Source organism: Oreochromis niloticus, linkage group LG11 (assembly GCF_001858045.2).
Source record: "Oreochromis niloticus isolate F11D_XX linkage group LG11, O_niloticus_UMD_NMBU, whole genome shotgun sequence".
In the NCBI taxonomy this organism is placed as follows: Eukaryota; Metazoa; Chordata; class Actinopteri; order Cichliformes; family Cichlidae; genus Oreochromis; species Oreochromis niloticus.
The window spans coordinates 31,877,832-31,901,045 of NC_031976.2; the positions used below are offsets into that span (position 1 = coordinate 31,877,832).

Here is a 23,214-nt window from a genome sequence, read left to right on the forward strand (position 1 = left end):
ACAACTTTAACACAATCTGGAAATGTGAGAGGACGCCTGAGGAACAGGAAAGAAGTGTGCTGGTGCTGATTTTCCAGAGCAAGGGGTGATGTGCAGCGCTGTACATCACCCTCCTCGCTACATAGGGATAAATTCCATGAGCCATACCATGAAGATATGGGAAAGAGCTGTTGAAGCTCGGTTAAGAAGAGAGGTGATGATCAGCAAGCAGTAGTATGGTTTTGTGCCAAGAAAGAGCACTACAGATGGGATGTTTGTTTTGAGAGAGTTGATGGAGAAGTATAGAGAAGATCAGAAGAAGCTTTACTGTGTCTTTGTGGACGTAGGGTAAGAATATCATAGGGTGCCGAGAGAGGACCTGTGGTACTGCATGAGTAAGAGGAAGGATAGTGGATATATTGGGCAATGGATGTTCAATGAGGACCTACCAGGCAGGAGGAAAAGAGGAAGACCTCAGAGGTGGTTCATAAATTTAGTGAAGGAGGACACCTGTCACATGTGGCAGAGGAGTGTGGTGGGGAAGAAAAACTACTGAAACAATAACATCATTCAGTTGCTGCAGATTTGTTGGCTTATATGTTTCAGACAGGAAAAGGGAGAAGTCACAGTATTTGTCATGTTGAAACACCCGGGAAAGCAAAAATGCGCAGCTAGGCATTTTTACTTTTCACTAGAAGTGTGTGGCTTTTCTGGTACTTCTGCATATATGTGCTTGAGCTGCATTTTCAGCTGCTTAACATACTTAACTACTTTTATCTGATTTAAGTTCAGTCCGAACTTTGATCATTGATGGCTCTCTTCTGTTATTTCTAACTCCCACTCTAGAACCACATCCACACATTTTCATTAAAAACACTGTTGCTATTGCCAAAGCCTGGCACATGTACAGCACCAACTATACTGGGCTCAATGCTGGAATCAATAATGTCAGTATACATGAGAGGGGCAACAAAGTCTACCAGTAACTGGCACATGAAGTCCTAAATTCTGTAGATTTTCCCCATGGAAATGACAAAACATGCTCTGGATCCTGTCATGGAAAATATGTGTTTAGATTGTTTTTGTACAATGACCTCAGGCACCGACCCCTCTATTGAGTGAACATTATTTCATAGTTTCAATAGAAAATGTTTTCATTATGTAGAAAAACAGAAACAGTTATTGGTGCCCTGGAACCTTTATCTGTTTTCTGAAAGCTCAAGGTGATCCCAAACTTTTGAACAACAGTGCGTGACGCAAGTACAAGAACAAGGATGTTGCAAAATAATCAGGAAGAAAAAAAATCTGCATTATGGTGCACTGTTTTGCTCAAAACGTTAGAAATTTAGGACATGACTGTGGAAGTGAAACACAGATGCCTGGGAACAAACCACTGGGTCGTGAATAGACAGAGCTGAAGCGGAACATGAGATAAATTTTAACGTTTGGTGTGGTGTGATTCAGCCGAGAGATGAGATGCAATAATAAAAACAAACAGAAATATCATTAATAACAGCTTTTGTTTCAGGAAAAAGGCAACTGCTTTGTCAGGATCCTCAGGTAACACTTTTCTTTCTTTTATTTATGAAAAGCACAGTTAGAAATTACCATCTGCTACAGACAAAAAGAGGATCTCAATTGTAAGATCACTGTTCAGTATAAATCACCGTCTGATGAACAGATTCAACTTTTGGAGGTCTGTATAGCAACTTTTTTTTTTCTTTGAGAAGAAAACTATTTCATGGAGAGGTCTGTACCTTGAATGGCAACCTGATTTAACAGATAAATGGTGTCTGCTAGAGACTTTACTTCTAGTATTTCTTCAGAGTCTACAGATTGTGCACATCTCTTCTCGCCATTTAAGGAAGGAACCTGGAAAAATATTGTTTTAAAGCCTTTGACTCTCACTGACCAGATTCCAATGGGAAAAACAGAGAGAGACTTAGCTTATTTCTGAAGAAAGAGTCCTAATTGAATATACTTACAGTAATAACTAATAACTAGGAACTAGAAAGGACTAAATATTGCTTGTTCTCAACAGATATCATCTTTCATAACCAGAATAATGAAACCGAGTGTTTTCCTTTTGCTGCTCCTCTTAAGAACAAGTTCGACTTCCAGTTACCGTAAGTGTGATGTGAGAGTAATGTCTTAAATGTTAAAAAATGGCGTATGAACATCATACAAAGATGTCCTTTAGCAACAGTCCTTGGATCAGTAGCTATGAAAATGATTGCTGCCAAGAGATAATACTCCTGATTTAAAAATCCATAAAAGGCTTAAGTGGGGGTTATGACATAAGTCAAAGGTTTACATAATGCTAATTAACATGAGGCCATAATGGCAAAAAAAAAAAATCACCCATGGCACTGGAAAGTTGTGCAGATGATCTACTAATGTGTGAAAAATGCTGGTGCAGACAGTTATTTCTGTAATATAGCAAAGTGAAAAGTACAGGTATTTTCTGTTTGTTTTTAATCTCCAGAAAAAAAGACAAGCAATGGGAAAGGACTTTATGTGTTCTGATACAGGAGTGAAAAATGAAATCAGAAATCCATTGAAACTATGAGAAATCAGACTACATGCAGGATTAATCCAGAGAAGGGTTACGTTATTACAAATGACTCCACTGAAAACTTTGCATATCAGCAAACTAGCCGCATGTGTAGAGGAAAACAGAATATTATTTATTGACACATTCAGAGTGGTCTGTTTGTGGGAGTCTTGTAAAATAATTATGCTGACATGCTGCTTCAAAATACATTATAATATCAGATAATGTGTCTTTATAATTTGACTGTCTGGACTGCTTGAAGTATTGGTGTTATTTTCTTCCAAAGCAGACACACTCGTCTCCAAGACGACTAGTTTTGGATAATTTAACAACTCTGGCAACAAGTGCCTATAAATAATTCATATACAGTATAGTTTGGTTTTTAGAATTGTATTCTGCATAAAAGTTTGCATTTTATACTGTCCTGGTGTAAAAGCTAGACCGACCTTTCTGAAAGTCATACTACAAAACAAATCTGTCTTTCATAAGCTAACTCGTAAAGGAAGTAATCAGAATACTTTATTAATTCCAGTGGAAATTAGGTCACATAAATAAATACCTCATAACTCATGGCAACAACTTAGATGCCTAGGCATTTTTTGCTATCTGCTTGATTGTGTTTCCTATTATTTTATGTTTTATATCCATAACTGACTCCCCAATTCACAGAAAATGTGGCCTTGCGTGGTACAGCAGCCCAGTCGATCTCTGAAAACAACATCCTCTCAGCTGCCCACAATGCAATTGATGGAAACCGTAACTCTGACTTCAGGGCAGGATCGTGCACACTCACTAGTGCACAGATGAGTCCCTGGTGGAGAGTGGACCTGCTTCAGTCCTACATCATCACTTCTGTCACCATCACCAACAGAGGAGACTGCTGTCATGAAAGGCTAAATGGGCTAAAGATCCACATAGGCAACTCTTTGGACAACGAAGGTTTAGGAAACCCAAAGTTAGTAAAAATAAAGAAAAAAATTACCATCAATTGTTAAAGAGAGATTTTTTACCTTTTATTTGGCCTTTTTCTCTTGCTGTTTGCAATCTTTGCTTACCTCTGTCTTTCAAACAGGATCAGTGATCGCAGTAGAGGTTTTTGCTATGTTTGTCAGTTTTGAAAATGTTTATATATCTGTACATGAGGTTATAGTTAAATCAAATATCGATAGTGTGAAAACTGACAGTCAACGGTTTTGAAGGCTCCACATCTGTTACTTAATCTGCCATCATTTTTGCTCTATAACTTCTGGTTGCTTGCTACAGATATACCACTACTTAAAAATACATCTTAGCAGTACACTTTGGAGAAAGTCTGATTTGTTCTACAGTTTGGCCCACAATTGGTTGGACAGACACAATTTTTGTAGTTTTGGCCTGGAATTGTTTTAAAACAGCTAATTGATATGTGAATGAAGTTCAGACTTCCAGATTTAATTTAAGGGATTTTACAAAAATCTTGCAATAACTGTATATGAATTATAACAATTTTTAAACACAGTACCCCCATTTTCAGAGTCTCATAAGTTAAAGCTTGACAGGCGGTTTTATGGCCAGGTTAGGCCTGTTCCCCAAGACTCCCTGAGACTTTTCGTAGTAATTTTAAATATAAGACCGAAAATCATATTATCTGTCAAACATACTGGAGGCAATCTGATGGTATAGGCAATGTATGACTGAGAGTGTTTAATGATGTTAATGCCATTTGAAGTAGCCGGATGAATCTTGAGGCATACAGGGTAGAGAACTGCAGGCTCTCTCCTCAGATTCAGCTAAATACTGCAAAACTGATTGGACACTGTCCAAATGGACAGTGAAAAACTGAAGGTAGATAGACCCAGAAACAAGCAGCAACTGAAGGTAGCTGCAGTAAAGGCCTGGCAGAACATCTCCAGTGAGGAAACAGCACTTGGTGTCAAGTGCTCAAGCAGTTGTTCATTGTAAGGGTTTAAAAACAATCCTTACTTTTAAAATTAGGTTAGTTTGTCCAATTAATTTTTAGCCTGTGATAATATATGTACAAAAACGGATGTAATTCCTGAACAACCAACGTAATTTTTTTCTTAAATCCCTTAAAACAAAGCTGAAAGCTGCATATCATTTGATTTAAAAACCTACAAAATGTCCAACAAATTATGGAACCAACTGTATTACCATACTGACAATCACATGTTCTAATATGTTACCCTGGTAAGCTACACGCAAGGACACTAAAGCTAATATATCCTATATTTCTCTCTCACACACACTTTTTGTTAGAGTTCGTGAAATTTCTGAAGTTGGTGCTGGCATATCCTTCAATGTGACTTTCACTGACCGAGCAGAGGGGCGCTATGTTATATTGACTCTGCCTGGTTCAAGAAAGATTCTCACACTCTGTGAGGTGGAAGTCTATGGATACCTTTCTCCAACTGGTAAGAATATGAGTTATTACATAAATGTGGACAGCATGCAGCCTTACAGCCAAATTCGTAGGAATTCATAGGAATGCTAGTGATGCTAGTCATATTAGTTTAAGAAAAAATTCTCTTAGGTAATATTGTTGGAATAGACAACATACATTTTCACTGCTATGCAGATGACACCCAATTATATTTATCTAGAACCCAGATAACAAAAATGAATTTGTTAGACTTGAGTTATATCCAATAGACAAACTGCGCTGAACGATCTGTAAATTCAGAAACGACTGAGGTTATTGTTCTCGGCTGGAAGTTTATAAACATGTTGCCTAACCAGGTGCTTACTGTGGACTGTATTACTTTTCTCTCCAGTAACACTGAGGTATATTTAAGTCATTTTTGACCAGGATATGTTCATAAATGTGCATATTAAAAAAATCTGTAGGACTGCGTTCTGTCATCTGCACAGTATTGGTAAAACTAGAAACATTTAATCTCAGAAAGATGTTGAAAACCAATTCCAATTACTTATTATCTTATAGTTCTAAAAGAACTGAAGAGTCTTCAGTTGATCTAAAACACTAGTACTCAAAAAGGGACTCAAAGGAGAGATCATATTTTTCTATATTAGCTTCTCATCATTGTTCAATCTTGAATTTAACAACAAACCAATCTTCTCACGAACGAAGCCTGGAGTGATAAGACCCCATCACATCTTAGAGCACTTAAATCTCCAAGTGTGGGCTTATTTCAGTTTTGGAGTATTGTTACGACCCGGCTCAAAAGCCGCAACATAAAAAAGGAGATGAATACCAGAGTGTTAGTGAGAAGAGGTTTTATTTTAAAATGGAATAGCAGTTTGGCTAAAATGGCTGGTGCCACCAAGGCAAAGACAAGTGAGCTCTCTGGAAAGCTTGCCTCAGGTATGCTTTTATCCACACCTGACTAGGTGTGGCCAATTAGCACCAGCTGAAAACATTGAGATTAGGGGCTGCAGAGGGACGTAACACCTCCTCCCTCAAAAGGGTTCCTCTAGGACCCCTAAACAAATTAAAAGCCCCTCTGAAGCCTTGATCCCTCAAAAATAAGCTTGAGCCAAAGGACAAACTTGAGCACTTTATTACCAGCTCTCCTAACACAAAACTAAATACTCACATTTCTTTACTTGGCATTTTAAACAGGGATGCCCCTGCATGAGGATTTGAAGTTGCCACACTGAACACACAAAAAGTAACATGTGACCAACACAAAGCAGTCAAACCCAAAAATGATTATTCAACCTGCTACAACACAAAACCAGTAGCAACGAATAATCACGCACACGTGATCTGTTGTCTCCACCACACAAATGGTCACATACAAGTGGCCTTATACCACAACAAGTTACTTTAAACTCCAAAGTTCAGTAAAGCAAGCATGCTAGTGACCAACCACGCTAGTGACCAACCACAAAATGAAGAGCTATGGCCACACAATGATCACATCAAGGGTGACTCAGCACCCCTCAGTGTTATTGCCATCACCTGACCAACAACACTCAAGTGATCCAACAAAAGTAGCCATATTCCCCACAACACTAAAGGTCACAGCACAAAACACTCACCTCACAAGGATCTCATTAGCATCCATCAACACTGACATATGCACACACAGTACACACTATGCCAACTTAAAAACGACCTACCTGCCTCAGCTACAAGACCATAATTAATGAATGGTCTCAAACCTATCAAGTTTGGTGCCACTGATTCACTTTGAGCAACTCCCAGCCTAAAACGCTAAAAACAATAAAACCCTAACTTTACCTACCTAGTCTTCAGTGGTGTACCAAGCTCGAGGCAACTTTAAACGCAAACTCAAGGGTAGGCAGCAGACCAGGGGTACAGTCTCCTACCAAACTCTGAAGCGTACCCCCACCCAGGATAACTACCAAACATAACAAATTAAAACAACAAAGCAAAACAATAAACAAGTGCTTCGATAGAAGGGCAGCACAGCCACCCAGCTGAAACACACTAAAGGGAGTCTGCCCAATTACAGTGAACACCGTCACTCACCCACTTAAAAGCAACACAAAAAACTGATATTCAGTCTCCACTAAAATGTCCAAACAATCCCGGACGAGCCCCCACTTATGTCACGACCCGGCTCAAAAGCCGCAACATAAAAAAGGAGACAAATACCAGAGTGTAGGTGAGAAGAGGTTTGTTTGTTTGTTTGTTTTTCTTAAAATGGAATAGCAGTTTAGCTAAAATGGCTGGTGCCACCAAGGCAAAGACAAGTGAGCTCTCTGGGAAGCTTGCCTCAGGTATGCTTTTATCCATACCTGACTAGGTGTGGCCAATTAGCACCAGCTGAAAACATTGAGGAGATTAGGGGCTGCAGAGGGACGTAACAGTATTTGTAAATGATATTCTAAGTTGGGTTACATTCTCTGAGTGGTTTATTTTGGATTTTCTTGTACTTTTGAGTTCTTCTCAGATTGTTTAGTTTCTCTTTAGTTTTCTAGCTCTTAGGTTCTTAGTTATTTGTCATGTTTAGAGTGTAGTTCATTTAGCCTTCAGTTCTTAGTGATCATAGTTTCTCTCTCCCTCAGTGTCTAATCTTCTCCTGTGTTTAGTCAGTCCTGTCTCTGTGTTTATTCTTATCTCTCCAGCTTCCGTGTCATTCCCCGTTTACTGTCAGGGAATCCTTCCTTGTGTTTTGATGGTTCCTTGTTAATTCCATGGCTTCAGTTTACTTTTGGGCTTTAGTTTTCCACAGCCTGTTTTTCTTTTTTCTTTTCTATTTTTGTTATCTGCTTCAGTACCTGTTCTTATCATCTGCTTTAATAAACCATTATAGTCATAGTTATAGTTTGTTGTAGTTTAGTTTTGTCTCTCTGTGGTCTGCGTTTGGGTCCTCATGAAATCACATCTTCCCTGACATTACAATGGTAAAATGGGAAGAGCCCTTGGGTATCAAACCCAGGTATCAAGCTGGGGCCCGTTCTTCGTACCTCGCTAAGTAAGTTAGCCGGATTTGAATGTTGACGATTTCGCGTGATCTTGGATCGTTCGGTTCTCCGAAGCTCATCTGGGACTTGCTGTCATAGCAACAGATCCGTAAGCGTAAACCTGCTCGGGAGCAGGTTTACTTTATGTAAACAGGATTAGATCGCGGCCTCTCAGGTATGTCCGCTGCAGTTATATGAAAGCAAGAGCGATATTTCGCCACTGTTTTACCATAAATAAATATTATCAATGTAACTAAAGATAATGCAGCATTTGATTCTTGTATTGATTTCATACAGATACATACAGGTCATTTCCGAAAAAAAGTAGTAGATCATGTCAGATGTAATTCATATTTTAGAGTAGTAATAGTAAATTACTACGTGCAATCAAGATGAGAGACCACGACTATAAAAGCGAAGGTGGATTTGGGAAGTCTGTCGCAGCCATGTCCTGTCCGTTTGTACGCGAGCAACCCATTGCGGAAGGTGCAAGATTGATAAGGAGAGTTTACAGAATTTAGCGTATATTGCGGGATAGACAGGATCCTTTAGCTCAGCGCGACGGTGTGCTCATAGAGAGATATCGATTCTCCCGTGAGGGTATTATTTACTCTCTCTCTCTCTCTCTCTCTCTCTCTCCATATATATATATATATATATATATATATATATATATATATACTTACTGTACTGTATATACTTACTCCCGACTTACTGTGCATGCTTCAGTCACCCCTTGCATGGGAACAGGTAAAAGTGATGGAGTGTTATGTCAAACTACACACAAAAAAACCCACAATGTCAATAAATGTCACAGTACAAAAAGGGGTGTGACGAGGGGGTGCAGGACCACCACCTGTCTTTATTTGCTCTGCCCTTTTCTTGGTTGCTGTTATAAACAAACAAACAGATTATTCCAGGGTCTCTTGTCATAGACTAAAAGCAATATAAGTGATAAATATTACCATTCTGTGGAATATTTTTATATTTCACTTTTACTTTTTCCCATGTTCTAGTGGGTCCTGTTGTGGCTCTAATGTGAAAGAGGATATGATGTAATATAATATAATGTGGTATAATATAATATCACATGATATAATGTAATATCATGGATCACTTACGAGTTTAATTTGTCAGCAACTTTCTGCCAGCCCTCTCTTGCTCCTTGCTTTTGCAGCCTTTGCAGTGTTCCCCTGCGTTTTAATTAAACTCTGAAACTCCTGATATCCCTCAATCAAGAGTTCTTGGTCTGCTGCCGTGAAATACTGTGCGCGCTCCTTCGACATCTTCGCCGACCAATCACAGGGTTGCCGATCAATGTTTCTACTATCGATGCGTAGCCCCTTTTAAGCCACCCAGTGATCTCAGATTACTTCATCCAGCTATACTAATCGTCAACAACAGGTGTGTTCGGAGAACCGGATTAGCGAGCTCAAAGTTAGCGCGATGATTTGATCTTGGATGTGTCATTTGATCTTGGATGTAGTAAGCGAGGTACGAAGAACGGACCCCTGGTCTACACTCAGGCTGCTGGGCTAGGAGATACGAGGAAACATCACTGTATGTTTCCTCAAAAACAAATCTTATTTTCAAAAATGAGATCACCTCAAATTACAGAAACAAAAGTCTAGATAGTGACTATAAAAACGACTGAAAAAAAAAAAAAAAAAAAAAAAAAAAAAACGACTGACCAAGAACAGCCACAGGTATCACAGCTGGTTTATGTTTTCTTTGGTGTGTGGGGAGACGTTGACATGTGGAGTTTAAAACAGCCTTAATTTTGTAGTGGATGACTTTTCAGCTGGTGGAATAAATTCATGGTACTACTACCTTTTGCAGGAAAAGTTTTTACAGCATGTTTTGCAAATTACTGCATTTTGCTCGACATCCTCCTTGTGAAATCCAAACAACAGGGAGTCTCATTCCCTCGCTTGTCTGAAACTCCCACTGTTGCCATATTTTTCCCTATCAGGTAGTATGAAAACATGCATGCTCAGTGTGTGACTTTGATATTCTCTCTAACACAGTTAGTGCTTTGTCCTCTTTATTAATCATAGTCTCTATATGCTGTCCTTTTTTGTGTTTTGGTGCTCACCACACCAAGAAGAGCAAATCACTACACCTGCACTGCAGTCTAGTTCTGCTGGATGTCCTGTTAAAAAGAAGTTCTTCCTTTCACCATTACCAAGTGCTATTATAGGGGATCATCTGATCATTGGGAACTGATCTCAAATACTTAACCTTGGAACAGAAAAGAAATAATACATTGAAAAAGTCAATCAAATGGCATGCATTTCTTCAAGACTAACTGTAACTGTTAACAGCAAACACATGCAGATGTTGACAGTTATTTTTATCAGTTTATTCCTTTTGCAGGAGACAATCTTGCACTTCAAGGAAAAGCCACACAGTCATCATTGTATGGATTTGGATTTGCATACAATGCTATTGATGGAAATCGTAACAGCAAGTGGGCAGAGGGCTCCTGCACTCACACAAACAACAACATCAGCCCCTGGTGGCGACTTAATTTGCGCAAAACCCATAAAGTGTTTTCTGTTCAAATTGTCAACATTGACTCCAACCCCGAACGACTCAAAGGAGCTGAGATTCGCATTGGAGATTCCCTTGACAACAATGGCAACAACAACCCCAGGTAGTTTAAAGACTGTTGACTTTTGAAGTCTGTTAAAATCTGCAAAATCACCTGGCAAGTTGCTCCCCGTACTGATGCCAGTTTCACAGACTTTGTGGAAACAACAGATAAGCCATTCAGTCTCACAAATGCCAGAAATTCCTTTTATAATATAATTTTAATTGCCATGATAAGAATGGTGGTGTAGTCTTGTTTTACTATTTTAGCTCTACCCAAATGTAGCCTCAACACTGAATACTCTTATGCTGTAGCATTTATAATCAGACTACCACATACAACTGGAGCACTGTTTCCAGCTCCAGCAATAAAAGTTTCTTATAATTTAAGGTGCTACCTACCAGGTACTGGAAAGTATAACTTTGGCATTCTAATTGGACTCCAACTGGAAAAACAAAAAACAAAAACATGCATGTGTAGTCCTCCAACAAACCTGAAATGAAAACTCTCAAAATCCCTCTGTTTTTTAATTTAAGAAATCTTTTAAAATACAAAACTTGCTAACCGTTTTGTTTCATCTGCCAGGTGTGCAGTGATCACAAACATCGCAGGAGGTGCTGTTGCTAATTTCACATGCAATGGAATGGACGGCCGCTATGTGAACATTGTCATCCCGGACCGAGAAGAGTTCCTAAGTCTGTGTGAAGTTGAAGTGTATGGATCTAAACTTGATTAGGTCCATAACATTCAACTTTTACACATGATCATATGAACCAAAACTCATCTGTCACTTACTACTCACTTAATCATATCTATCTCTCTATCTATCTCTCTATCTCTCTATCTATTATATAATCCTACCAGTGGCTACACAAAGCTGAACTGAAAGACAGCACAGAGGCACTAATCATGGCAGCACAGGAACAAGCTCTGAGCACAAGATCCATAGAGACTGGGGTTTATTACACCAGGCAAGAGGAGGGTGAAGGTAACAGTGGTCCCAGTGGTAATTGGAGCATTCGGTGCAGTGACTCAAAGCTAGCCAAGTGGCTCCAGCAGATCCCAGGAACAAGATCCGAGATCTCTGTCCATAAGAGAGCGCAGTGCTAGGAACAGCAAGGATACTGGGCAGGACCCTCAAGCCCCCTGGCCTCTGATAGAGGACCTAGGCTTGAATGATAAAGAGCGTCCGGAGGGGAGAGAGAGGAATTTTTAAATAAAACAAACAAACAAAAAAAACACATACTTTTTACACCCATCTCGCCCCTGCAGGCAGTTTTATCTGACATATGAATTTTGAATACATATACATATATATATATATATATAGATATATATATATATATATATATGTATATAAACATGTATACAACCTGCACGTCCTGATAGATGTCTGGAAATGTTTTCATTCCAGCTCCTAATTTTTTTTCCTACCATAAGCAATTGATGGATTGTCATTGTACCTGCTGAAGAAAAGGCTGTATGTAACGATTATTGAAATACAATAAAACCATTTAAAACCTTTTTTTTGATTTTATTATTTATTCGTCATTTAGACTATTTTCTACATTTTTAAAATAATAACTACTGTTTTTATTTCCTAAGTATTACTAATGTGTGCTGTATTTAAAAGGAGGCATGAGGAGAAATTTAACATAATTTCATTTAAATGTTTAATACTAGAATGTCAAAGTGCTTCCATGTTTCCCTGCTGGCTGACCAGTATGAGTTATACAAAATTTTAATGTTTTGTTTAAAAAATAAAAAAGAGGACTGGCGGTTTTATGCTATGTTTATTTTTATTATATTTTATAATTGTTGTTTTTAAAGTTAAAGTTATTGAGAGCATCCTTACAGTCCATTCATGTGGTGACCAATGTTCCCTCTAATTTTTCATGTGTCTGAGCGAACACACAAACTCCCTGAGCGATCCCTTGGACCACTGTGAGCGACATCAGACGTGTGCACTGTGGTCACGCCAGCATTGCATCCATCCAAGTTACATGGTTTATTAAAATAATCAAATTACAACATTTACATTTATGTTAGACTACTTTTAATTAACTGCTTTAGCCCACTTACAATGAAAATTAAAAATAAATCTTGTTCATGACCTGTGTATGTTAACACTATTGGAAGTAAAAATAACTTGAACTAATTTTGAAAACACAACTTTCTTTTTTTCTTTTTTCTTTTTTTCTATAAAGCTCTGACTTGTATTATGAGTATGAGTCTGTGGTCTGGGAGAGAGTCCTGTAACTCTGTCTGCAAAATACAGTATATAATGACCAATGTTGGCAATTAATTATATAGTTACTTCTTTAAAAAGGTAACTGAGTGAAAGTTTTTTGCAGATGTTTACCTAAAAATGCAGCCAAGGTGTTTTTTAAAATAAACATTTCAAACTATTTACAGAACAATCAGCTGTTCTGCATCAGATTTGATGCCACACAAATTATTTGTGCCACTCCAAAAAATAATTTCTGTCCACTATGAGATAAAGGAGAACAACAGCCTGATACCTGCAGGCCTGACAACAGGAGATGTATCACTCCTGTAACACCTGTAACATTCAGCAGCCGCTTCATTGTTCTGACACACACAACAAAACTATTGACTACACTACACACTAACTACACAAGATTTGCGCTAAACCTCGCAAATTTCTCACATCTCAAAACACCGCCGTCACTCCTAAAACTTCCCCTTTCCTAAACAACAAAATGCCATTTGCCATATCATTTTTTGATTGGTCGACATAGTACTTTTTTTGACCAATAGGAAAGGGTGGGTTTTTTGGGGGGGTGGTTTTGCTCACAGGGGGGAGAGTGCTTTCGAGGTTTTCCTTATAAAACGCCGTTTTTACCGTTTCTTCCCGCAGTAAATATAAACAACGATAGTATTCAGGAAGAAAACCAAACATTGCATATATTTTGATCATAACTCCGGTTTTACGTGGCCTATCAACACAATTTAAAAACTGGTATAAAGTCCACACTTTTCCCGTCAATTGTTCCGTCTGTCCTGCTCACATCTCCAATGGTTGAACACATTGTCATTAACGCGGCTTCACTCCACATCAGTCGGTGTCGGCACATAAGGACGCTGTCATAGCCTGTCAACGACGTTGATTAGCTGCGTATATGTGAATCGCGTGATTGGCTGGACTATTGGATAAGGTGGCATCGTTCTAATCCCATACAGGAGCAGCCAGTCACTTACTGACTAACACTGCAAAACAGTATTGTTAAAGTTTTAATTTTAATTTCAATTCAGGTTAGATATTTTTTTTTTGTGCGCAACTCAGATTTTCTGTGCGCAGAGACCGTGCCAGCGGTGCGCAATTGCGCACGCGCGCAGCTTAGAGGGAACATTGGTGGTGACATTGAACTGTGTAATACTTACCCAAGCACAGAGTGATGTAACGACATGTAAATATTTTGATAGGCCTTCATGTTGATTCAACTGTTAGGTACAAAGTTCAGTACTTTCCAAAATGCTTACATTTTGAATTATATGGAAAACCAAAAAAAACATAACCTGTAGATAAAGGTGGTATAACTGAACAATATCACAAGGACAACTGGCAATATTGGTACAGTGTACCACACAGCTAACATCTGTCTTTTGATGATGATGTGTTTAAATTGTGGAAGACAAAAGAGATGTAAAAAGGTAAAAGACTTAACTCAGTAATTTCCCAGTCAGATAGCAATGTGAGACCTGAATGTACATTAATGCTCTGTAACATGTTTGCAAGACTATCATTTGATATGACTGGATGGTGTTGATGACTAATGTGACTTAAAATGACCGACTCCTCCTCCAGAGACTTGACTGCGAGTTGACTCCTTGATCTCGATGAAGAAGTTGTTTGTTCGACAGGTGACCATTTTCTACAGTCACTGGTTCTGACCAAGAATAAATCATTTTCAGTTTCTTCTGCCAGGATCCCACCACATGTGTTCACATCAAAATTCTAATTCTAACTCATTAGAATGGTCACACTGGACACGCACACATTTTCGTGCCCAGCAGTCAACCACTTTTCTTTTTCTTTATTTTTCGGCTCTAGCTCTCACAGACATTACAAACACCTGTTAGAGCTGCCAGTAGAGCAGGGCGATATGACCAAAAATATTTACCACAATATACATTTGAAAATTTGCGATAATGATATAACTGACGATATAATTGACACTAGACAAAATACTTTACAATTCCACAACTTTATTAGTGCAAAAAACCCCATCAATGTATTTTCACTTAAACAAGCAGCTGTTTTTTATGTGCATTAAAGTTATATAAAAATTTAACAGTGCAAATGCAAATTCCTTGCTGACAGTTTAACCAAAAGGAATTTCCAGTGGAAATTGGCCGACATATCCTCAGCATAACCATGTATAATATCCACAAAACTTAAAAAGAGGTTATACACACACAATATGGTAATATTATGTTGAAGCACAGTAGTATCACTCCGCGAGGCGCCTCCATAGCCGTAATGCTCCGACAATCCATCAAGCGGTGCAGCTTCGTAGCTTAGCAAAGTCGTACTAAAACATTTGACAGATTTTCGAGCGCCGTGTACCACATAAAATCGTTTCGAGGTCAGTAAACACAACCAGAATTCATACATAAGGCACACGGGATTATAAGGGGCACTGTCGATTTTCAGAAAAATCAAAGGATTGATTTTAAGTGTGCCGTATTTTCCAAACAACACGGTAATAACGACGGTCCGCTAGCATGTGCTACCAAAAATAGTGCTTTGTTGTGTATCTGACAGACGAAAGCTAAACCAGTTCCACACCACTGAAGTTGCAGCATTTTTACAAACCAGTTGTGGTTCATCCGTTTCATTCAACGATCCACTTTCGCTCTTCTCATTCTGCGTCGCCATCATGTGCATATGTAAACAAAGGCACTGAGCATGTGCGTTTTACCCATATTCTATCGCGATATTTCATTTTCCTATCGTTGCCCAAAATTACACCGGTATTACCGTGAACGGTATGATATATATCATACCAGCCCTAGGCAAGGGCAAGGCAAGGCAAGTTTATTTATATAGCACAATTCAACAACAAGGTAATTCAAAGTGCTTTACAGAGACATTAAAAACAAAAACAAATAAAAAGCATGATTTTCTAGCTGCCAGAAGGAATGTATGGGTTTTCACAATGCAGCATGAAGCAAATTTTTTTCTTAAGTTTAAGTATTTTGAAATACACAAACACTGATTTACGATTATTCAAGTCAAATGTACTCTTGTTTGTCTCACTGTATTTTTAGCATAGACTTATTTTTAGCATATATGATCTGTTAAACAAATCACTGGGAGATTTGTGTTACTTTGATTTTTTTTTTAAATACTTGGATTCTGATGTTTTGGAAATTAACATTGTTTGATATTTATTTTTTCAATTTAATTTAATTCAATTATTTATTGTCCCACAAGGGGAAATCAGTTTAGCAGCAAGGGAAAGAACAAACAAATCACCAATAAAAAGCCACAAAACAGTTATTTGCCATTAAGGAGACGGGTTGCAGTAGGGGTGAAAGAAACCTGGAGTCTTTTGGTCTTCCTCAAAGGTACTCTTAACAACGATGGCCAGAGGGCAACAAGTCAAACTCGCTATGAAGTGGATGGTTGAAACAATTAACAATAAAATGAGCCTTCCTCAGTACATGCTTGTTAGAAATGGCTAAAATCCTATTTTACCAACACCTTGAGTTTTGCTGGCAGCTTTTTACCAAAAGTGCCACCTGATTCTCGTTCTTCAGAGTCATGTTACCAAACCAAGCAGCATTACAGGAAGAAATAACAGATTCAATAAAGCTTCTGTAAAACAAGGGCAACATTTGAGATGAGACATTACCCACATAGCAAAATTGGTATGGCCCGGACCTGGCCCACACAATATGTTTACACATGGCCCACATACCGCAAAGAATGATGGCCCCAGATCTGGGTTGCCAGAGGTGGCCCACACATGGGCCAGCACAAGGCCAGTTGCAGACACACTGCTGGCCCTGTGCTGGCCCAGAACAGTTTCAGCTCTGGCCCCAGATGTCAGCCTAATGTGTACCTTAATCAAGCCATGTAATAACAACATGTGCTGGATCATAATAGTGCAAAAAATTCACTGTCCAAACTCCGTTCAGACAGTGAATGGAAGGATTCTTATATAGGGCTTTTCTACTCTCGCGGATTACTCAAAGTGCTCTATACAACATGCCATATTCACCAAATTTCTGTAAACTGAGTGCTTCTTAACTACATTCATACAAATTCATACTCTTGACTGGAGAAGCCAGGGATCGAACCACTAACCTTCCGATCAGTATTTGACCTGCTCTACCTCCTGAGTTACAGCCAGTGGTAAACGTGAGTAAACCCTCACTAGGTTTTGGATAAAGAAGTGCCAGCTTGATGCCAGATCCGGGCCAGACCTGTTTTCTATGAACCTGGGCCACATAAACCAAATCATAATCGGGCCAGATGTGGCATGCCATCATATAAACCGTGCCATCTACGCCAAGCCTTGCCCATATTTGGATGACATACCCCTTACCGTGCCAGAAGTCAGCCAGCAGTGCTGGCTTGACAGCAGATCCGGGCCAGACCTGTCGGCTATGTGGGTAAGATCTCATTTTCTCCCCATGCCTGCTTCATTTCCTGGGGTCAGGGCTATGGCTCCCCACACCTACCTACCTACTATTAGACAGTTACATGGAGAAACCTTTTGAATACAAGCACGCTCACGCACACAGGGGTGTTCACAGACACACACTATCCTCTTTGGCTGCTGCCTCTAAGCATATCATGCGGTCTTGTGTGCTGCTCAGTAGCATTCAATATTTATGATTTACGGTTACTTATGCTTATCTAGGTTGTTGCTGTGGTTCCCCTTCTGTGTTGATTTCTTTTTGCTTGTTTTTCCTTTTTTTCCCCAGCAGGTGATCTAGCAGATTTTTAGTGTTTTTCCTCACGGTCCCTCTTCCCTTGTGTTTTTCTTTCCCTCTTCTTTTCTTGAACTTCTCTTGTCTACGTCTTTCCCTTTCCTATCCCTCGGTCATGTCTGTTCCGATTGTAATAACTTAAAAGTAAAAAATAAATTAATAAAGTTCAATCAATTCGAGCAGTATGGCAAAACCGTAATGATCCACTTGGGAAAATGCAGTCAAATAGTAATATTAAACCAGAATGTCCAGTATATAAACTTTGTCAAACATTTCAAGATGTCCAAAGGTTATAACTGGTGGGAGTAAACTCCATGATGTAATGTGATTGGATAGTGTCCATGTTGAATATGGTATTTAAAGTGAATAGTAATGATAAGCTTTGCCTTGCCTGAGAGTGACTCTTTGTTGATTACGTGAACAAATTCAGGGTAAGAATTAACATTTTTATTTCAGTCATCTTACTTTTTTCAACAATTCACTGTATTAAGGAACTTTTTGACACATTTGCACTTGACTATGCATGTATTCAGTTTTTGTACTACAGTACCTGCAAATTTGGCAAAACCTAAATTTGCAGGTTTAATTCTTTCAATCTTCTTTTTTATCTTCTTCGTATCAGCCAGAATTATGAGCTTCAGTAGAGCATCTCTTTTGCTCCTCTTTGTGCAGATGTCCTCAGTCTTCACTTACCGTAAGTACGATGTACAAATACCAGCACATTAGGATCAATTATAAAAGATCACTAGATGCAGTAGAATTATTTTTAACTGTAAAACAAATGTGAATGTGCATAAAAATGGCATGCTGATCCAATCGTAGCAGAATTAAAAAATAAAAGTAGACATCCTAACTGTACAAAAAAGATCACCAAAGTTAATGACATTGTGGTGGGCCGTGGTCTCCGGTGCCGTGCAGGGCGGGTGGACGCACCTGCACGGCATCCTTAATCACGCCCGCCGAGTTAAAAACACGGGGACTCAGGGGTTGGGGTGTGATGCAAATCAATAAAGATGGCTCGAAACTATGATCTGTGGTCCCGCCATGCCTTATTCACACCACAGACATTTATTGATTGTGCAAATTTCATGGCAATCCATCCAATACGTGTATCTGTAAAAAAAACAAAAACAAAATATTAACCTCTTGAAGATGATGCACAAAAGCTAAGCAATAACCAAAATGAACTGATCGAGACAGTCATCTGTGTGTTGTTACTACTTGGAACCCTAAAAGCTCAACTTTCATGTCAAGCTAATGATCGTAGATTGAGCACACAGAAGTTTTTGGATGATATCAATTCCTCCAAAGGAAAAGCAAAGCTGATGAAAATATGTTTATCTTTTACAGAAAATGTGGCTTTACGTGGAAAAGCCACTCAGTCAAATCGCTACCAGGGAGGGTGGGATGTCTTTGGGGCAGCGAGTAATGCTATTGATGGAAACCGTGAATCTCGCTTTGATCATGGATCATGCAGTCACACTGCAACAGAGACAAACCCCTGGTGGAGAGTAGACTTGCTGGAGTCCTATATAATCACCTCCATGAGTATCACCAATCGAGGAGACTGTTGCGACGAAAGGATCACTGGAGCAGAGATTCATATTGGCAACACGTTACAAGACAATGGTGCTGCAAACCCACGGTGAGTCAATGTTAATTTCCAGTGTATTCAATATTTATCCCCAACTTTAATAGAAAAACTTGAGACTTCTTGAGGCTTCTTCCTCTCTTTTAGGGTTGGTGTAATTCCTCGGACTCCTGCAGGGAGCTCACACACCATAACTTTCAGTAATCGTGTGGAGGGACGTTATGTCACTGTCCGTGTACCAGGTCCAAACAGAATCCTTACACTTTGTGAAGTGGAGGTCTATGGGTATCGTGCCCCAACTGGTAAGAAATTAAACAACAACCTTTTCTCGCTCACCATATCAATAATTACAGTCAGGTCCATGAGTATTTGGGCAATGACAACTTTTTGTTATTTTGACTTTACCACTAGTCGATCTCAAATAAGATGTGACTGAAGTACAGACTTTCATCTTAAGAGTTTTATCAAAAGTATTACATTTAATGTTTATGAATTACAACCTTTTTTACAGAGTCCTCCATTTTTTCAGAAGGAGAAGCTAACAGCACTAGCCTAGTCAGAAATCCAGCATCAGTCTGCACTACAGGAGTTCTCTGTGAAGTGGCATAAACAAATGTGAATATTTTGAGAAAAAATATGACTTTTACGTCTTTCAGAAATGTAAATTTCCTTCATCACCCAAAAAAACATCTGTGTTACACACTCCATGAGTCCCCTAGAGTGCCAGCAGACCATACCACAAACTGAGCTTTCAAACAAGACAGATGTTTAAATATCAGTAATTAATTTATACCATTAACGTAATGGTACAGGAACAATATGAAAAGAAGCAAACTGACATCAGGGACTAAAACAATAAACAGAAAGCCCCACTATTGCTAGAAAGAAAAGAAAAACTAAACCATAATTTGAAACAAAAATACAAAGCTCCCTGGTTGGCCGGAAAACAGAAGATAACTTGGGCAAATCAAGTTGCATCGAACCGCTACCAAGTTTCCATTAACCTACAAATAACTTTACCAAATACACCAGAATAGATCCAGCCAGGTCCAACAAGCCACTTTCACTTAAAGCAGAAAAACAGCACTGATCAATCAACCACACACAATTATATAATTTATATATGCAGATAGTCACTGCTGAACTGCAATCTGGAAAACAGAGGGAGGGAGAGAGCAGCTCAATTCCAGGAAGATGCCAAAAAGTATAACCATTAACTGTTGAGAAAAAATTCAAAAACAAGTACAGCAGAGTTTTTAAAATTTCAGTTGGCTCCACAAAAAACCCCCGACCAAACAAACAACACCACACACACACACAAAAAAAAAAATTGTTAGAGCTTGTTTAAAGGTCTCTGCGTTGATCATCTCACCTATTCAAGTAAACTGTCGTGATGTGCCTGTGATGAGAACATAAAAATCCCTCAACCATATTTTTGCAGGAGAGAACCTTGCACTCCAAGGAAAAGCCACGCAGTCATCAGTGCAGACCTTAGGATATAATGCATATAATGCCATAGATGGAAATCGTAACAGCAAACTAGAAAAAGGATCCTGCGCTCAGACAAACTATGACGTCAGCCCCTGGTGGAGACTTGACCTGTGCAAAACACACAAAGTGTTTTCTGTTAAGATAGTCAACTCTGATTCTGACCCAGAACGACTCAACGGGGCTGAGATTCGCATCGGAGATTCTCTTGACAACAATGGCAACAGTAATCCCAGGTACTTTACAGAATAAAAACTGAAAGCATTATAATTTCAATCAATTACAAATTGGACCTTAGTTGGAATTATTGTCTTTTACTGTCCTGATGGCAGCAGCAGTACATTAATCAATACACTGTGACTCCAAGCATTAAGCAAAAACATTAATAGATTAAATTTGCCAGCTATCTCCTTCATGGTGATGACTGGATGTGTAAAGCGCTTTGGGGTCCTTAGGGACTAGTAAAGCGCTATACAAATACAGGCCATTTACCATTTTACCATGGTCGTCTCCTTGTGCAGGTCTAAGTGAAATCTAAAGAATCCAGTGTTATTCAAAACCATTACATCAGAGACGTGGTCAAAGTACCCAGGTTAAACAAATGATTTCTGCTTCTTTTACCAGGTGTGCTGTGATCACAAGTATCCCTGCAGGCGGCATTCAAGAGTTCCAATGCAACGGGATGGATGGCCGCTACGTTAACGTTGTCATCCCAAGAAGAGAGGAATATCTGAGTCTGTGCGAAGTGGAGGTTTATGGTTCTGTCCTGGATTAGGTGGAACAAATATTTCACTTACAGAATTTTAACAAATCAAAAGAAATCCATCACCCTATGACAACTGGGATAAGCTATCATAGGCAGGGTACAGCACGCCAATTTATCAGAATAGAATCAGAAGGCTAATAAAGAGAGACTTGTATTCCAATCTGAGCATCACACACTGACTAAAGGCAGTAACTCACGAGACATTCAGCCTCACCATTACAAACAAACAGGTGTGCAATAAAGAAAATGGACTGTGAGCAGGTCAGTAGGTGAGTTTCTCCCAATGCTGTCACCACATATTTGAACTCTTGAATGTCTACAAAGGCAGTGCAGAGTGCAAAGAAAGCATGACGAATACAGCCAACAGAAAATAAATGGAAAATACTCCAGATTCAAATAAATCAATAAACAATCTTTTAAGAATTCAAATAAATGTTTGATTTTTGCTTTTCACATCTACATTTAAGACAAAGCAATGGTGCTCACTCCAAATATTTTATTTTTTAAATACAGGAAATATAGACAAATAGAAAAAACATCAGAAACACAACGAGGCCAGAGAGTGGAATAAAGTGATTTTGTCAAAGTGTTTGAGAAAGTGTGACAATGGCACAGTTGCTTAAAACCGGGCACTTGCAAGCTCGCTTGTACACCATTAAAATCTTCAGACATTAATTCGCCACATTTATTCACATCACAGAAACGACTTTTTCCAACCGTGAAGATAAGATTTTTTTTGTTGAAACTACTTATTCCTGATTCTAAAGTCAAGTAAATTATTGACCCCAAGACATGATCGTTTTAATCTGTCAAGAAAACAAACAAACAAAATCAGCTTTTTTATATAAACTACAGCAATCATTGATACATTTTTACAAATGACTGGAGGAAATATCTGAAGAAGAAAAGTTGCAATAGAAAAAGCACCTGAGTGGTGACGGTTGAGTTACTCCTGTTGGTGTAGGTGGTTCACTCCTCTCACAGGAATGGTTTAACATTTTTAAAAGAGTCATCACATGTCTAATCACCAATCACATGTCTGTATACCAAATATTAAGCTATAGCCAACAAGTTTGTGTCTCAGCTTAGCACAAGGACTGGGAGGAAAAAATAAGCAAACAAACGAAACTTGAACATGGAATTGTGATTTTGTAGGAAAACATTTTCATCACACCATCTAAGAGCCACATCATATCAGCCATCCGGTGCCTGGCGAATGGCACTGTGCGACAAACAGCTGTTTCTGCAGGTCGTGCACCTTGGCGAGTTGTGGTGCTGCAGGTTGTAAAACAAGTGTACGATTGTGCCGGTTTTTACCATCATTTTAATATTAATTACACATCCGTAAAGAAGCTCAGAGATTCATAGATTATACAGAGGGATACAAGTCTGAAAAGATTAAAAAACTCCTTTAGCAGGAGTTATGGCACTTATGAATCTTAACAGGCAGAAAACTGACTCCAAGGGTTTATTGAATCTGATTATTATTAAGACAAATAAACCAACCAAATCTCTAAAATGGGGAAAACTGCAGCATTAGAGGCAAATCCGTGTTTACCCAAATTAAAATATTTCAACTTCGATGAGAAATTTGCTTTGCAATGTAAAAAAAAAACAAAACACAAGAATGGTCTCTGAGGTTCGTTCCTGACACCACAGACAATCAGAAATGCAGGACAAGCTTCACCGTTTGTAGGCGCCTGAAGCTGAACGGTTAAACTCTGCTCTGAGATAAAAAAGAAATAAAAAAAACAAGCATATTTTTGAGGGAATGAGCAAAATCTTAGTTCTTTATTGTAAATTGTGACAATATTAATGTAACTTGAGCCATCAGCTGTTGATCAAACCATTGACTTTTACACGTGAAGACTCTCAGGTTTATT

The 23,214-nt window shown here is 38.8% G+C and overlaps 3 protein-coding genes across 5 annotated transcripts in view; 2 read left to right on the forward strand and 1 right to left on the reverse strand.

Annotated features, from left to right (window-relative positions):
• Positions 1-1,312: 1,312 nt before the first annotated feature.
• On the forward strand, positions 1,313-12,045 carry LOC100692546 (fucolectin-1). Its single transcript, XM_005455135.4, has 6 exons — positions 1,313-1,539; positions 2,021-2,105; positions 3,203-3,488; positions 4,790-4,944; positions 10,304-10,583; positions 11,106-12,045. Exons 2-6 carry the CDS (start codon positions 2,045-2,047, stop codon positions 11,254-11,256), a joined length of 933 nt encoding a protein of 310 aa, XP_005455192.1. The 5' UTR covers positions 1,313-1,539; positions 2,021-2,044; the 3' UTR covers positions 11,257-12,045.
• A 5,755-nt stretch (positions 12,046-17,800) lies between these two features.
• On the forward strand, positions 17,801-21,754 carry LOC100692275 (fucolectin-4). Of its 3 annotated transcripts, none has more exons than XM_003450258.5 (6): positions 17,801-17,917; positions 18,109-18,180; positions 18,837-19,131; positions 19,225-19,379; positions 20,519-20,801; positions 21,190-21,754. In XM_003450258.5, exons 2-6 carry the CDS (start codon positions 18,117-18,119, stop codon positions 21,338-21,340), a joined length of 948 nt encoding a protein of 315 aa, XP_003450306.1. In that variant the 5' UTR covers positions 17,801-17,917; positions 18,109-18,116; the 3' UTR covers positions 21,341-21,754. The 3 variants fall into 3 exon arrangements, with proteins under 3 accessions (XP_003450306.1, XP_025767382.1, XP_013129887.1); XM_025911597.1 differs by having other exon boundaries at positions 17,836-17,917; positions 18,113-18,180; XM_013274433.3 differs by having other exon boundaries at positions 17,863-17,917; positions 18,067-18,180.
• The window catches only part of dpy19l1l (dpy-19-like 1, like (H. sapiens)), a 32,491-nt gene continuing 27,510 nt past the window's right edge, over positions 18,234-23,214 (reverse strand). The window contains exon 22 of the mRNA XM_025911596.1: positions 18,234-18,599. Within this exon, the coding sequence (XP_025767381.1) occupies positions 18,536-18,599 (64 nt within the window). The 3' untranslated portion in view covers positions 18,234-18,535. The remainder of the gene's footprint in view (positions 18,600-23,214) is intronic.